General features: G+C 40.5%; 2 protein-coding genes across 2 annotated transcripts; both read left to right on the top strand.

Moving 5' to 3' along the window:
• Nucleotides 1-480: 480 nt before the first annotated feature.
• LOC112726850 (uncharacterized) lies at nucleotides 481-1,806 on the top strand. The gene is made up of 2 exons (XM_025776392.1): nucleotides 481-618; nucleotides 685-1,806. The coding sequence occupies exons 1-2, from the start codon at nucleotides 481-483 to the stop codon at nucleotides 1,804-1,806; spliced, it is 1,260 nt and encodes a 419-aa protein (XP_025632177.1).
• Nucleotides 1,807-6,910: 5,104 nt separating this feature from the next.
• Nucleotides 6,911-7,573, top strand: LOC140177109 (uncharacterized). The gene has a single exon (XM_072209653.1). The coding sequence runs from the start codon at nucleotides 6,911-6,913 to the stop codon at nucleotides 7,571-7,573; it is 663 nt and encodes a 220-aa protein (XP_072065754.1).
• The last annotated feature ends 5,500 nt before the right edge of the window (nucleotides 7,574-13,073 follow it).

The following is a 13,073-nucleotide window of genomic DNA, read 5'->3' as shown; positions in this document are numbered from 1 at the left end:
TTTCAGGTTGGTCAGCAATTTCTGGATAAAAAAGAGGCCCTGTTAAGTGTCAAGACTTACAGCATCCGACGAGGGGTACAGTACAAGGTCGTGGAGTCTGACTATCGCCGGTATGTGGGCAAGTGTTCTGAGTTCGGCAATGGGTGCACATGGTTGATTCGGCTCAGTCTCCGACAGCGCAAGGGGATTTGGGAGGTCAAACGTTACAACGGACCGCATACTTGTCTCGCCACCTCTATTTTCAGCGACCACAGGAGTTTGGATTACCATGTGATATCGGCATTCATTATGCCAATGGTTAGGGATGATGCATCCGTCAGCATCAAGGTGCTCCTAAATGCCACCGCCGCACACTTTGGGTTTAGGCCGACTTACAAGAGGGTCTGGTTGGCGAAGCAGAAGGCTGTTGCTCTCATCTATGGTGACTGGGATGAGTCGTACAATGAGCTCCCAAGGTGGGTGTTAGGTGTCCGATTGACGATGCCTGGTACTGTTGCAGTGCTAAGGACGAGCCCTGTTCGTGTCGGTGGACATTTGGACGAGTCTCGAGCTTACTTTCACAGACTATTCTGGACCTTTCCACCATGTATCGAGGCATTCCGTCATTGCAAGCCCCTAGTTAGTATTGATGGCACCCATCTGTATGGCAAGTATGGGGGAACGTTGCTTGTCGCGATTGCACAGGACGGGATCTCCAACATACTCCCTGTTGCCTTCGCATTAGTCGAGGGTGAGAATGCTGAGTCGTGGTCCTTCTTTCTCTCCCACCTGCGTGAGCATGTCACACCGCAGCTGGGTCTGCTGGTTATCTCGGACAAGCATAACGGCATCAAGGCCGCCCTTGAGGCTCCTGACGGAGGCTGGTTACCTCCGTCTGCATACCGGGCATTCTGCATTCGACATGTTGCGGAAAATTTCGCCCTCACCTTCAAGGGCAAAGACGCAAGGAGGCTACTTGTGAATGCGATGTACACTAAGACCGAGGTCGAGTTCCACTACTGGTTTGATATTCTTAGGTCCGAAGACCCGGCGATGTGTGACTCGGCTAACCGGATTGAGTATTCCTTGTGGATACAGCATTGTGATGAGGGGCGTAGATTCAGACACATGACGACAAATATATCTGAATGTGTGAACTCGATCCTCAAGGGTGTCACAAACCTTCCTGTGTGCTCCCTAGTGAAGGCAACATACGGAAGGTTGGCCGAATTATTTGTTCGCAAAGGGAGGGAGGCTGAGGCGCAGATGGGAACCGGACAACAATTTAGTCAGCACTTGGTGAAGTGTATAGAGGCCAACTTGAAGACGGCTAGGTGCTTCACGGTTACTGTGTACGACAGGGATAACTCCGAGTTCACCGTCGCAGAGACAACTCCGACTGGTTCTTTCTCACTGGGTACCTACAGAGTCTCGCTTGCATCTCACACATGTGACTGCGGATACTTCCAGGCACTTCATTTCCCTTGTCCCTACGCACTGGCATGCTGTGCCTACTCACGGCTTACATGGGAGCCTTACGTCCACCAGGTGTATCGTCTTAGTTCGGTCTTCAGTGTGTGTCAGATGGGTTTCACACCTCCCATTCCAGAGGGTTTCTGGCCACCATATGACAGGCCGACTGTCATCCCTGACCCCAATAAGAGGCATGCGAGAGAGGGTCGTCCCAGGTCCACTCGGATACAGACTAATATGGACGAGGCAGATCCAAACCGACCAAAGAGATGTGGGCTTTGTCGACAGCCCGGCCACACATGTCGGAGTTGCCCACAGCTCGGAGGAGCAGAGCACACACGGGGGCATGATTAGGTGTATTGGTGGCTTTGGTACTTTTGTTATTTCAATTTCGCGTTTAGATTCCACTGTTATCGGTTTTCTTACTTGTAGTTGGTGACTGATAAAATTTGTTAACGTTAGTGCGATGTACTTTGAATGGATTTTTAGTTATTGAATATGTTTTGTCACTGCAGTTTTAAACGAAATGTATGTCTAATAAACATTGGCAAAAATAACTGTACGAGTCTTATTAAGACATGATGCAGATTCTATATTCGTAACTTAAATTGCTTGCTGGAACGAATTCTTACTAATTCGAACCAACATATTTCGAATTACTTGGTAAATATATGCTCAGTGTAATTCGAACCTATTAGGTTCGAATTATCAAGTTATGGTTCGAACCAATTTGGTTCGAATTATGTTGCTTTGGTCTATACGTGTAATTCGAACCTATTTGGTTCGAATTATGTGCAAAGTGAGTTCGAACCTATTTGGTTCAAACTATATAGAAATGTCAGTTGGTTGATTGATGAATCAGATTTTGCTTTGGCTTATTTGTGTCAAATTGATCTCTCTTTGACTTGTTTAGATTTTTTACCCGATTTATAAGATTAGAATTAAACCCATTAAATATGTTAAAAATATAATTATTTATATAATTTTTTCTATCAGTTTAAGTTTATACGAGATATAAATTATAATATAATATCAAAATTTTTATAATTTAAATATTTAGATATCAATTCTTGTTGATTTTAAAAGAAAAATTTTAGTATAAGACAAATAAAAAAATTTATATAAAAATTCACAAATTCAAAAAAAAAAAAAACTTTTACGTGCGCGCGTGAGATGCGGTAAGATGACAAATATATGGCGAGTATCATTAGACTTTCATGGTAAAAACCTTTAATGTGGGTTAATGTATGTAGTTTGAAAACTTAGACAAAAGATGAGTAGTTCACTGGTTGTGTGTGATAATAACATCATAAAAGAGGTACCCCATCCATCGTATAGCTGTGGAAGCTCACCAAATCTGAGATATTGCTTCTTTCCTCAGTCAAGGAATCCTAAGCAGTGACTTAATATCATATCTTTGAATTGAGTGGGTGAATGGGGCACTGACTTTTTCACTTCTTCGCCCGTTAATTACTATACAAGTTAAAGTTGAAAGCGACCAATCTAAATTAAAGCATATATAACACATATATGACCAATATTAATATATAGATTTAATTAAATATTTAATTTGCATGCCAAGTTAGGGTAAAATTACACAAACATCTAATTATATATTATTGTAGTAGTGGCAAAGATGTTTGATTTAATAATTTCTCATTTTTAAAAAAAAATTACAAACTACACATTATTTAATTATTAATATTATGATTTTTTATGTCCACCTTTTGTTGCATATAATGATTAAGCTCTTTAGTTAATAATATACATATTAAAAGTGACTTCCAAATAAAACAAAACAATAATCCACAATCTCTTGAAGAAGATTATATCTACCAAAAGTAATCCAAGTGCTCCTCAGATTTCCCACTCTTAGACTTTATATATGTAAAATATGAATTAATTTATACTTGTTCTCTTAATTTAATTAGGGCATTCAACGTACCCACCAAAACACATGAATGTAGCTAGGTGTGTAATTTTTTTAGGAAGAAAACGGAAAAGAAGAAACTGAACAGGTACATTATTATGAAGGAGTTCGTTGACATAACTAAAGTTCATTAATTTGGTTAGGTAATGTGATGTTACATATGGATTTTGAACTTTTATGATATATGATAACGTGATCTTTCATTGGATTCTCTAATGTTTGTTAAATAATAATCATCGTTGCCCACTAATATTCGATCTATCTCATTTACAACTTAATTGTATCGATACAAAGTAATAGTTATAACTGTCATTGCAATAATATATTTTGCATAACCAAAATGTTTGGGAACTAAAATTAGGGAGACAAAGGTAGTCATAGTTATTTATTTTTATTTTTTTAATATTCAAAGTTTTTTATTTTGCATTCTTTAATTATTTATAAAATAAATGAATAATTTTAAATATAATAAATATATAATTACAAATATTATATATATATAAAAGTATTAATATTAAATTATTGTCCCTCTTTCTAATATTATTCTATATAATTACAGTTATATGAAAGTATGAAGGTATAAAATTAGCTAGTCTAGATAATTTAATTAATTTTTTGTGATGTATGATGTTCTTACTATATATAATTTAACTTAGTGTGTGTTTATATTTACGTTGGTCAAACTGGAGTTTGAATAAAAGTTATTTTATAGAATTGATTTTGGGTAGAAGTGAGTTTGTATCAACATGATTTATGTTTGGCAATTTTTACTAAAATTGATTTTGATAAAATAAATATTATTTGAATAATATTAGTTAAAATCACTTTTAGATAAATAATTAATTAATTACTAAAAAATATAATATTAAATTATAATATTATTTTTTTAAGTATATTTAATTTTTTATACTTTTTTAAATATTTTTTATATAGTATTTTTTTATAGTACTCCATTTTAGTATATTATAATTTTTTACTATTATAATAAAAATGAATATTTATTTATAAAATTAAAAATAACATATAAAAATTGACAATTTTTAAGTATTTTTTATTGTAAAATTAATATTTATTTAATAAATTAAAAATAATATATAAAATAACATATTTTAGTACTCTTTTTAAGTACTCCTAATAATCTTATTTTTATTATTATTTTAGGTTCTAACTTTTTATTAGTTATATTTTTATTATTATTTATAATTAATTTTTTATTTAATTTATCATTTTTAAAAGGAACAATAATACATATTTTAAAAAATTAGAATAATAAATAGTGCACAAAAATTAGAATAATTATTTTAATACTCTCAATATTTTTTATTTAAAAAAATTATGGAAAAAACTAATAATGACTAGCAACAAACCTAAACGCAGAAGCTATAATTTCTTGCTTCTAGTGAACGGACTTTTGGGATGCAAAATCACGTCGGCGTTCAGAGAAGAAAAGTTGCCAAACATCAAAGAACAACGTTCAAAGTATTTAAACGCACTTTTATCCTCTCAAACGTGTTTAACAAATACAACCTTATCGTAGCTTCAAGGTTGAACGAGGTATCAAAAAGTTACCATATATATAACACAACATACACTCATAGATAGATACTGTTCATACCTTCACCCAACACTAAGGCCCAAGCTCAAATAAACCCAAAAGGCCCAATCCCTAGATTGGACTTTGCTACTCACCGACCTCATCAAAAGAAGTCGAATTCGACATAGACTCCACCCTAAGGACGTTGGGAGCAAAGATTAGCTGGCAGATAACACTTATTCGAATAAGTAACTGCCCCTAAAATCTTTCAACCCACTTCCAGGAGCCATATCTCAACTTCCCTAAGATAAAGGGACGGTTATCCTCCTTAAAAGGTGGAACTACTCCAACGGTGGTTATTGGTTCACCACTATAAATACACTGACACCCCTCAGGTATCTCTAAGTGCCAATACTCTAAAACCTGCTCAAACCCTGTGCTAACTTAGACATCAGAGTGTCTTTACAGGTACCACCCCCCATTCTTTCATACACACAAGTCGGACGGAGGCTTCTTGATGCGAACCTAGTCGGAGGCTTCCTCCTTCAGATGATTGGGCCAACCCAACGAGTCCAACCCACTAATCTTCAGTTATCCAACGTAACATTGGTGCCGTTGCTGGGTACTCGAGAGATCGACCAGTGATGGCGGACGATTTACACGAAGACGGAAACACAGCATCTGATTTTGAGCAAGAGAATCAAGATGTTAGAAACCATGACGGGGATATGGCCACTCATCAAGGAGTGACCAACCAGCATAAAGAACGCACTTCAGGAGTCAAGGACCCGAAGGTAAACTCCTCTAAAGGGCACGAATCAGGAAAGGAGGGACAACCCCATGTAGCTAATTTCATGGGATTGTTCCATGAAGGGTGCCTGGAACAGTTAGAGCAAGAGCTGGAGCGACAGCGAGAGGCTGAGAGAAACTTGAGGAACGAGATTGAGCGACGAAAAGAGATAGAAGAAAAGCTCTTAAGGCTGGAGTCCGCTCTTAAAAGTCGAAGTTCTCGCAGCAACCGAGAAGATTCTCCCTTAGGAGGAGAGGATCCATTTAGCGAGGACATTATGAGGGCAAAGTTCCAAGGAATTTCAGAAGCCCTGATATGGACCTCTACGACGGAACCACTGATCCAAAGCATCATTTAAGCAATTTCAAAAGTCAGATGTACTTGGCTGACGCTTCTGATGCCACTCGCTGCAAAGCTTTTCCGACAACTCTTACCAAAGCAGCGATGAAGTGGTTCGACAGCCTCCCTCCAAGGTCAGTCACTAGTTTCGATGACCTCTCACAGAAGTTCCTCATGCGGTTCTCTATCCAAAAGGATAAGGTAAAGCATGCACCGAGCCTCTTGGGTGTAAAACAGGAGGTTGGCAAACCTTTGAGGGATTACATGGAAAGGTTCAATAAAGCGTGTTTGGAGATTCAAGACCTGCCCACAGAGGTAGTGATTATGGGCTTGGTAAATGGACTTCGAGAAGGCCCCTTCTCCCAGTCTATCTCAAAAAGGCACCCGACCTCCTTGAGTGATGTACAAGAAAGAGCTGAGAAGTACATCAATATGGAGGAAAATGCCAGGTTTCGAGAGCCAAGTTGGCGACTTGGGCACTCTCACTCACCAAAAGAGAAAGAGAGAGCTCAAGAAAAAAAGGAAGTCGGCCCTGAAAGGCCTAGGAGATACCACTCCTATACTCCTCTATGAGTTTCCCTAGTTGATGTCTACAGGAAAATTTGACATACTGAAAGACTACCTCCCCCTAGGCCCATCAAAAATAAAAAAGGGGGGGAGTCGTGGCGACTACTGTGAGTACCATAAACTGTATGGTCACTCAACAAATGATTGTTACGACCTTAAAAATGTGATAGAAAAGCTGGCCAGAGAAGGTCGGCTGGACAAATATCTCATGGAAAGGTCGGATTATCACGGCAAGAGAAAATGAGATGACGAGGACCGAAGAGATCCACCACCACAGACCCCGGAAAGACATATACATATGATCTCGGGGGGATTCCGTGGAGGCGGCCTCACAAAATCATCTCGCAAGAGACACTTGAAGAAAGTCTACCAAGTCAGGGGCGAAGCTCCCGACCTTCCTACCACCTCTTTCACTAAAGAAGATGGGCAAGGCATCATCCCTGGACATGATGATCCAGTTGTGATAACTATGATCCTTGCAAATACCCACCTATACAGAACCCTGGTGGATCAAGGAAGCTCAGCCGACATCCTGTTCAAACCGACATTTGATAACTTGGGACTGGATAAAAAGGAGTTAAGAGCTTATCCTGATACACTGTATGGGCTGGGGGACACACCAATAAAGCCACTAGGATTCATCCCCCTACACACAACTTTTGAAAAGGGGGCAAAATCCAAAACTCTGAGCGACGACTATGTGAGCATCGACTTCATAGTCGTCGATGTGGGATCAGCCTATAATGCTTTAATAGGTAGGACAACCCTAAATCGGCTCAGAGCAGTGGTGTCTACCCCCCCACTTTTGCATGAAATTTCCAACGTCAGAGGAATAACAACCATCAGGGGAGATCAGAAACTGGCGAAGAAGTGCTATAATGAAAGCCTGAACCTAAGAGAAAAAGGCAAGGAGGTTCACACCATTGAGCTCGGAGGAGTCAGAGCTAGGGAAGACTTGTGACCACAACCTGGGGGAAAAACTGAGGAAGTACAGGTCGGGAAAGAGGAAGGAAAAAATACCAACATAGGAACCAGCCTGAAAGAAGATCTGAAGCAGGAACTTATAAGACTCCTACAAGAAAATTACGACCTCTTCGCTCGGAAAGCCTCTGACATGCCAGGGATAGATCCCAATTTCATGTCACATAAATTGTCAGTGTACCTCGGGTCGCGACCTGTTCAACAAAGAAGACGAAAGCTCGGATAAGAGCGGGCCCAAGTGGTGGAAGAACAAGTACAAGCCCTTCTAGAAGCCAGCTTCATTAAAGAGGTCAAGTATCTGGCGTGGCTCGCAAATGTGGTGCTGGTTAAAAAGCAAAACGGCAAGTGGAGGATGTGCGTCGACTACACCGATCTGAACAAGGCATGTCCTAAAGACCCATATCCACTACCAAATATTGATACCTGTTCCGGGGGTTACCTGAAACTATAGGTCGATCTCGGTCGAGATCTTCTGTGTTGGTCGGAGCCGACGTGTCTGGCAGGTGTATAGCGGCCGGAGCTGGTGTGTCCGACTTGTGGGACTGAAAGTGCTGCTGATCCTTCGTCCCCGGAGGGTGGGGGGTACCTGCAAGGGACTCCGATGCTTAAGTTAGCAAGGTTATTAAGCAGGTATTGAGTAGGATCAGAATCTGAGTTATACCTGGGTGCTCCAGTGTATTTATAATGGTGAGATGTGGCCTCCTGTGGATAAGATAAGTTAGTTATCTTATCTTATCTTTATCTTATCTTCAAGTGAGGTCATCTTATCTTCAAGGAAACCGCCCTTCTCTTGTAGGCTTGGGCTGCCTTAGTATCTGGGACGTGTTCCTCTATTTGGGCCCTTTGTTTGGGCTTTCTCGTGACTTGGCCGAGTTCTTTGAGAAGAGGTCGGATTGTCCTGACCTGAAGAGGTCGGTCGCTTTGTCTGTAGAACATCCCGGGTTGGACAACTCGACCCAGGATATGAACAGTACCCCTGCTTGAGCTCAGTCTTCTTTTGAGATCGAGTCTTTGACTTCGGTCTGTCTTTGGTGAAGCCGAACTCAAGCATTTTGTTGACTCCTTTGTAGCAGCTTTGAATGTAGAACGTTTCTTCTAAAAGACGCGCGCTTTTATATCGGCACTTTTTTGGGAACGTGCGAGGGTTTAATGCCTTCTTTAATTTGAGCATTAATTGCCCCATTTCCCTTTGGCTCTTTTACTTTGATTTTGAAAATCCAGAAACGGTTTCTCTCCTTTAGCCTTTTCGTAACTTCTTTTCTCTGTTCTCTTTGCTTTCTGTTCTTTCGTTTGCGCTTCTGCTTTCTCTTGGAGTTTTTGTGGTTTTCGCGTTTTCTCTTCTGCGACATTGCTTTTGTTCGCGTTTTTGCTTGTGAGAGGGCGTCCCAGATTTCGTCTCTATCTTTAATTTCCTTGAAGCTTGCTGCTCTTTTCCAGGTAAGTGCTGGCTTTCTTGTAGCTTCGTTTTCAATTTTTGGTGAAGCTTTGATTTTGCATGTCTGAAAGTTTGAATCTTTTCGAGGTCTTGTATTTGCTTGTCACTGTAACATGTTTTTCCTGTCTTTCTTTTATGCATTCTCTTGGCTTTTCCGTTGAGGCTTTCTAGGGTTTTATTGTCGCTTGTGTTTTTTTTCTGCCTGATACTTGATAAAACATCTGCGTCTATTCCTCGCTTGGTTTGGAGATTTGCTTTTTGTCTGATCTTGAGAAAAGGTTGCATCTTTAATGGTCTCTGCTTGGCGTGTTTGGTAGAATGTAACGATTTTTGTATTTCTCCTTGAAGAAAGGTGTTTGCTGTTTTTTGAATTTCTTTTTGAGACATGCTGGGATGTAAGCTTGTAGATTGATTTCTGGAAACCTTGCTTTGTTACTGCCTCCAAAGGATGCCGCAGGACTTTTGTTTGAGTCTTGGGGTTTTCCTTTTCTTTATTCCATCGCCTGAGAAGTATTGACCGAGTTGTTTTCTCCCTTTGTCCGAGATGTTTGTGGTAACCCCATCTTCTTTTCTTACTTGTAGGGTTAGTTGGCCTCATGTCTTCTCGCAATAACATTGTAGAGATGTCTTCCAAAGTTCCCGAGGGGATGTCCGATTGGTTAGACTCCCTTGTTTTGTTGTGTGTTTCTGTTATGGATGCTGAGTTTTGCACAGAGCTGAGGAAGCGCCATAGGATTTGTGGTAACAATGCCCGTGAGGAGGATTACGAGCTTGTTGCTCCTGATTCTGATGAGAGAGTTTGTTTTCCGACTTCTATTGAGAGAGAGCGTCCCTTCTTCTATGCCTATGAATACTTCTTTAGCCAGTTGAACGTTACTTTTCCTTTTACTGCTTTCGAGACCGACCTGTTGTGGTCGTGTAATATTGCCCCATCCTAGCTTCACCCTAATTCCTGGGGTTTTATTAAAATTTTTCAACTTCTCTACCGTGAATTAGATGTAACACCTTCCCAGACTCTTTTCCTTTATTTGTTTGTTTCCGCCAAGCCTGGTGGTTCTTTAAAAAAGAAAGATTCCTGGGTCTCCTTCAGGTCCGCCCAGGGCCATAAAGTTTTTGCTATGTATAATGAGTCCTTTAAGGACATCAAGAATTACTTCTTTAAGGTTCGTGCTGTCGAGGGGGCCCGCCCTTTTTTCTTGATGAAAATGATGAGCCTTCTTTCCCTCTGGAGTGGCAGAGGGATGTGAGAGTATCTCACTATACCTGGGAGATGCTTGATGATGTTGAGCATGCCTTTGTTGTTGTTCTTGAGGATCTATGGGGGAAACCACCCCCATCTTGATACAAAAAGGTTTTTGAATGACCCATCCTTGGTTCGGACTATTTTGGGTACTTGTCTGACTTGTCTCTTATACTTGTTTCTTAATTTTTTCTTCCTCTTATTTGTGACCGTAACTCTTTGTTGTAGCTATTTCTATATTTGTAGATATGTCAAAGAACAATGACTCCATGAAGGCTTTTAAAAGGGCAAAGAAAGAAACTGCTGCTCTGAACATCTCGGCCAAAGTGGCCGGCGAGGGATCTTCTCAGATCCCAGTGAAGCCTCATGTGCCGAGTTCTCTCAGGCCGAGGAAAGTAATTTCTACTCCTCGGTTTCATCAGGTCGATCCTCCACAGACTTCTACCGTTGCTTCTGGTGTCCCTCCCTTGAAAAAGAAAAAAATATCCGAGCCTTTTAACCTGGATGCCCCGAACTTTGATGCTATCGAGTTTGTTGACCAGCAAATTGCCCCCTATGGTGGGCTTTCCATGGACGACGTGTCTCTTCTTCAGCATCTGGATTTTATCACCAAAAGTAGTATGAAGATGGCTCATATGGGTGTGGCTATTTTCCGAACAGTTCAGGGGATTCCGATTCATGCCACAAAATCCTTCATGGAGGAGGCCAAGTCAGAATTTGATCGGATCAAGGGTCTGAAGGATGAGTTGGAGGTGAAGTTGGCGAAGGTGGAGAAGGAGCTGGAGGGTGAGAAGGCCAGCTCTATTGCCCTGGCTGCTTCTTTGAAGTTGGCTGAGGACATGGCCCTGAAGCATAAGGATAGCTATGTCTCAGCTTATAGGGAATTAATGCATCTCTGGGATGATTTGGAAACTGCTGGGGTTAATTATACCGAGCTTCAGGGTCACCTTGTGGGCAGCATAACTGCTGCCTCCGAGAACCTGATGGAGCAGTTCCGGATTGTTACTCCTGATGCCGACTTAACTCTCGTCAGCCTGGACAATGTTGTGAGGGATGGTAAGATTTTCCTTGATGACCAGGATGATGATGATGCTGACCCTCCCCCAGTGCCTTCTCTTAAAGTGTCGACCTCCTCGGTTCCTCCCGTTACGTCCGATCCGGATTGCCAGATTCTGAACCGGGATGATGGAACTGTAGATGCTGTGCCTATTCAAACTTGCCCTCCTTCTCCCCGTACTGATACTGCCAGGAAGGCTCCAGATCTTGGTTGACCTCCTTTTTTTAAGTATTTGTGTAAATAGCCCGGTTTGTGGGCTTTGAACTCTTTTTTTTGTAAATGATGCTTTATTGACTGTTGATACTTTTAGTTGCTATTTTTAACAACTTTATTTTGAAAAACAAAATGGTTTCTCTGGCTCTTGGGGTTGGCTTTCAAGCGGCCTGTTGAGTCTTTGTTTTATGATAACTGTGATATGCTTGCTTGCAGCTTTCTTTATCATTACCTGGGATTTTCAGAGTTATTTTTTATCCATCCTCTTTTGATCGCTTTTGTGGCGAGGTCAAGGTCTATCGGGTCAAATTATCTCCCCTCTGAAAGTTTGATCTTCTTCAATTGATCTTTTCGAGCAACCCCTTGGGATTACTTTTTATAACTTTTCTTTGTAGGAGACCGACTTCATTAGGTCGATCTCTTCTAAGTTGTTTTTTTGTAATCCTCTTTCTTGGACCTTTGTTAGGTCTCTTTCAGGGATTACTTTTACAACTTGTCTTTGTAGGAGACCGAATTCGTTAGGTCGATCTCTTCTAAGTTGTTTTTTGTAATCCTCTTTCTTGGACCTTTGTTAGGTCTCTTTCAGGGATTACTTTTACAACTTGTCTTTGTAGGAGACCGACTTCGTTAGGTCGATCTCTTATAAGTTATTTTTTGTAATCCTCTTTCTTGGACCTTTGTTAGGTCTCTTTCAGTGATTACTTTTACAACTTGTCTTCGTAGGAGACCGACTTCGTTAGGTCGATCTCTTCTAAGTTGTTTTTTTTGTAATCTTCTTTCTTGGACCTTTGTTAGGTCTCTTTCAGGGATTACTTATACAACTTGTCTTTGTAGGAGACCGACTTCGTTAGGTCGATCTCTTCTAAGTTATAGCAATTCCTCTTTAATAGGGTTGGCCAGACCTCTTTCCAGGGATTTGCTGATAACTTGGATTGACTTGGTCCGACTTTTTAGTGTCAGCCAGTCTTTTTAAGTTATTATATAGCAATCCATAAGACCTCGTCAGGCTCTTTTTGGGATCACTTTCGATAATTTCTTGCATTATTCTGTGTTCATCTTTTGCCGATTTATAGATTGTGGTTTCTGTCCTGGTTTAATCGACCTTTAGGTGAATCGCGTTTTCACCTTTGTCGGTCGATCATTCCTATCGAGATCGTATAGTGAATATGTTCTTCACTTTCTGTTCGATCCGTTGCTTTATAATCAGACGATGAATGCTTCAGATTAATGCGTCTTGAGAACTTGTAGAATATCTGAAATGTATTTTATTTAAAGAAAGTGCAAATATATACAGGCGGGAGTTTTTCATACCCTTAAGTCGGATTAAATCTCAATCTTGACGCCTCATTAAAAAACCTTTTTAGGAAAAAGAGTGCATCTTGTGATGAGACCTTTATCTAACTATAGTACCTTCTTAGGTTACAGGCGTGCCATGATCTGGGGAGTTCTCATTCCTTGAGTTTGGACAGTCTATAGTAGCCCTTCCCAAGTACCTTTGTGACTCGGTAGGGTCCTTTCCAGTTGGCTGCCAGCTT

Source organism: Arachis hypogaea, chromosome 2 (assembly GCF_003086295.3).
Source record: "Arachis hypogaea cultivar Tifrunner chromosome 2, arahy.Tifrunner.gnm2.J5K5, whole genome shotgun sequence".
Classification (NCBI taxonomy): domain Eukaryota; kingdom Viridiplantae; phylum Streptophyta; class Magnoliopsida; order Fabales; family Fabaceae; genus Arachis; species Arachis hypogaea.
The sequence above is the reverse complement of the archived record's forward strand: the minus strand, read 5'-3'. Positions and strand labels throughout refer to the sequence as shown.

Coding starts and splice junctions, on each gene's coding strand:
- LOC112726850 (XM_025776392.1), top strand. CDS start 481: ATGCCTGGTACTGTTGCAGTGCTAAGGACGAGCCCTGTTCGTGTCGGT. Junction 619..684: donor TCCGTCATTGCAAGCCCCTA/GTTAGTATTGAT, acceptor GCGATTGCACAG/GACGGGATCTCCAACATACT.
- LOC140177109 (XM_072209653.1), top strand. CDS start 6,911: ATGATCTCGGGGGGATTCCGTGGAGGCGGCCTCACAAAATCATCTCGC.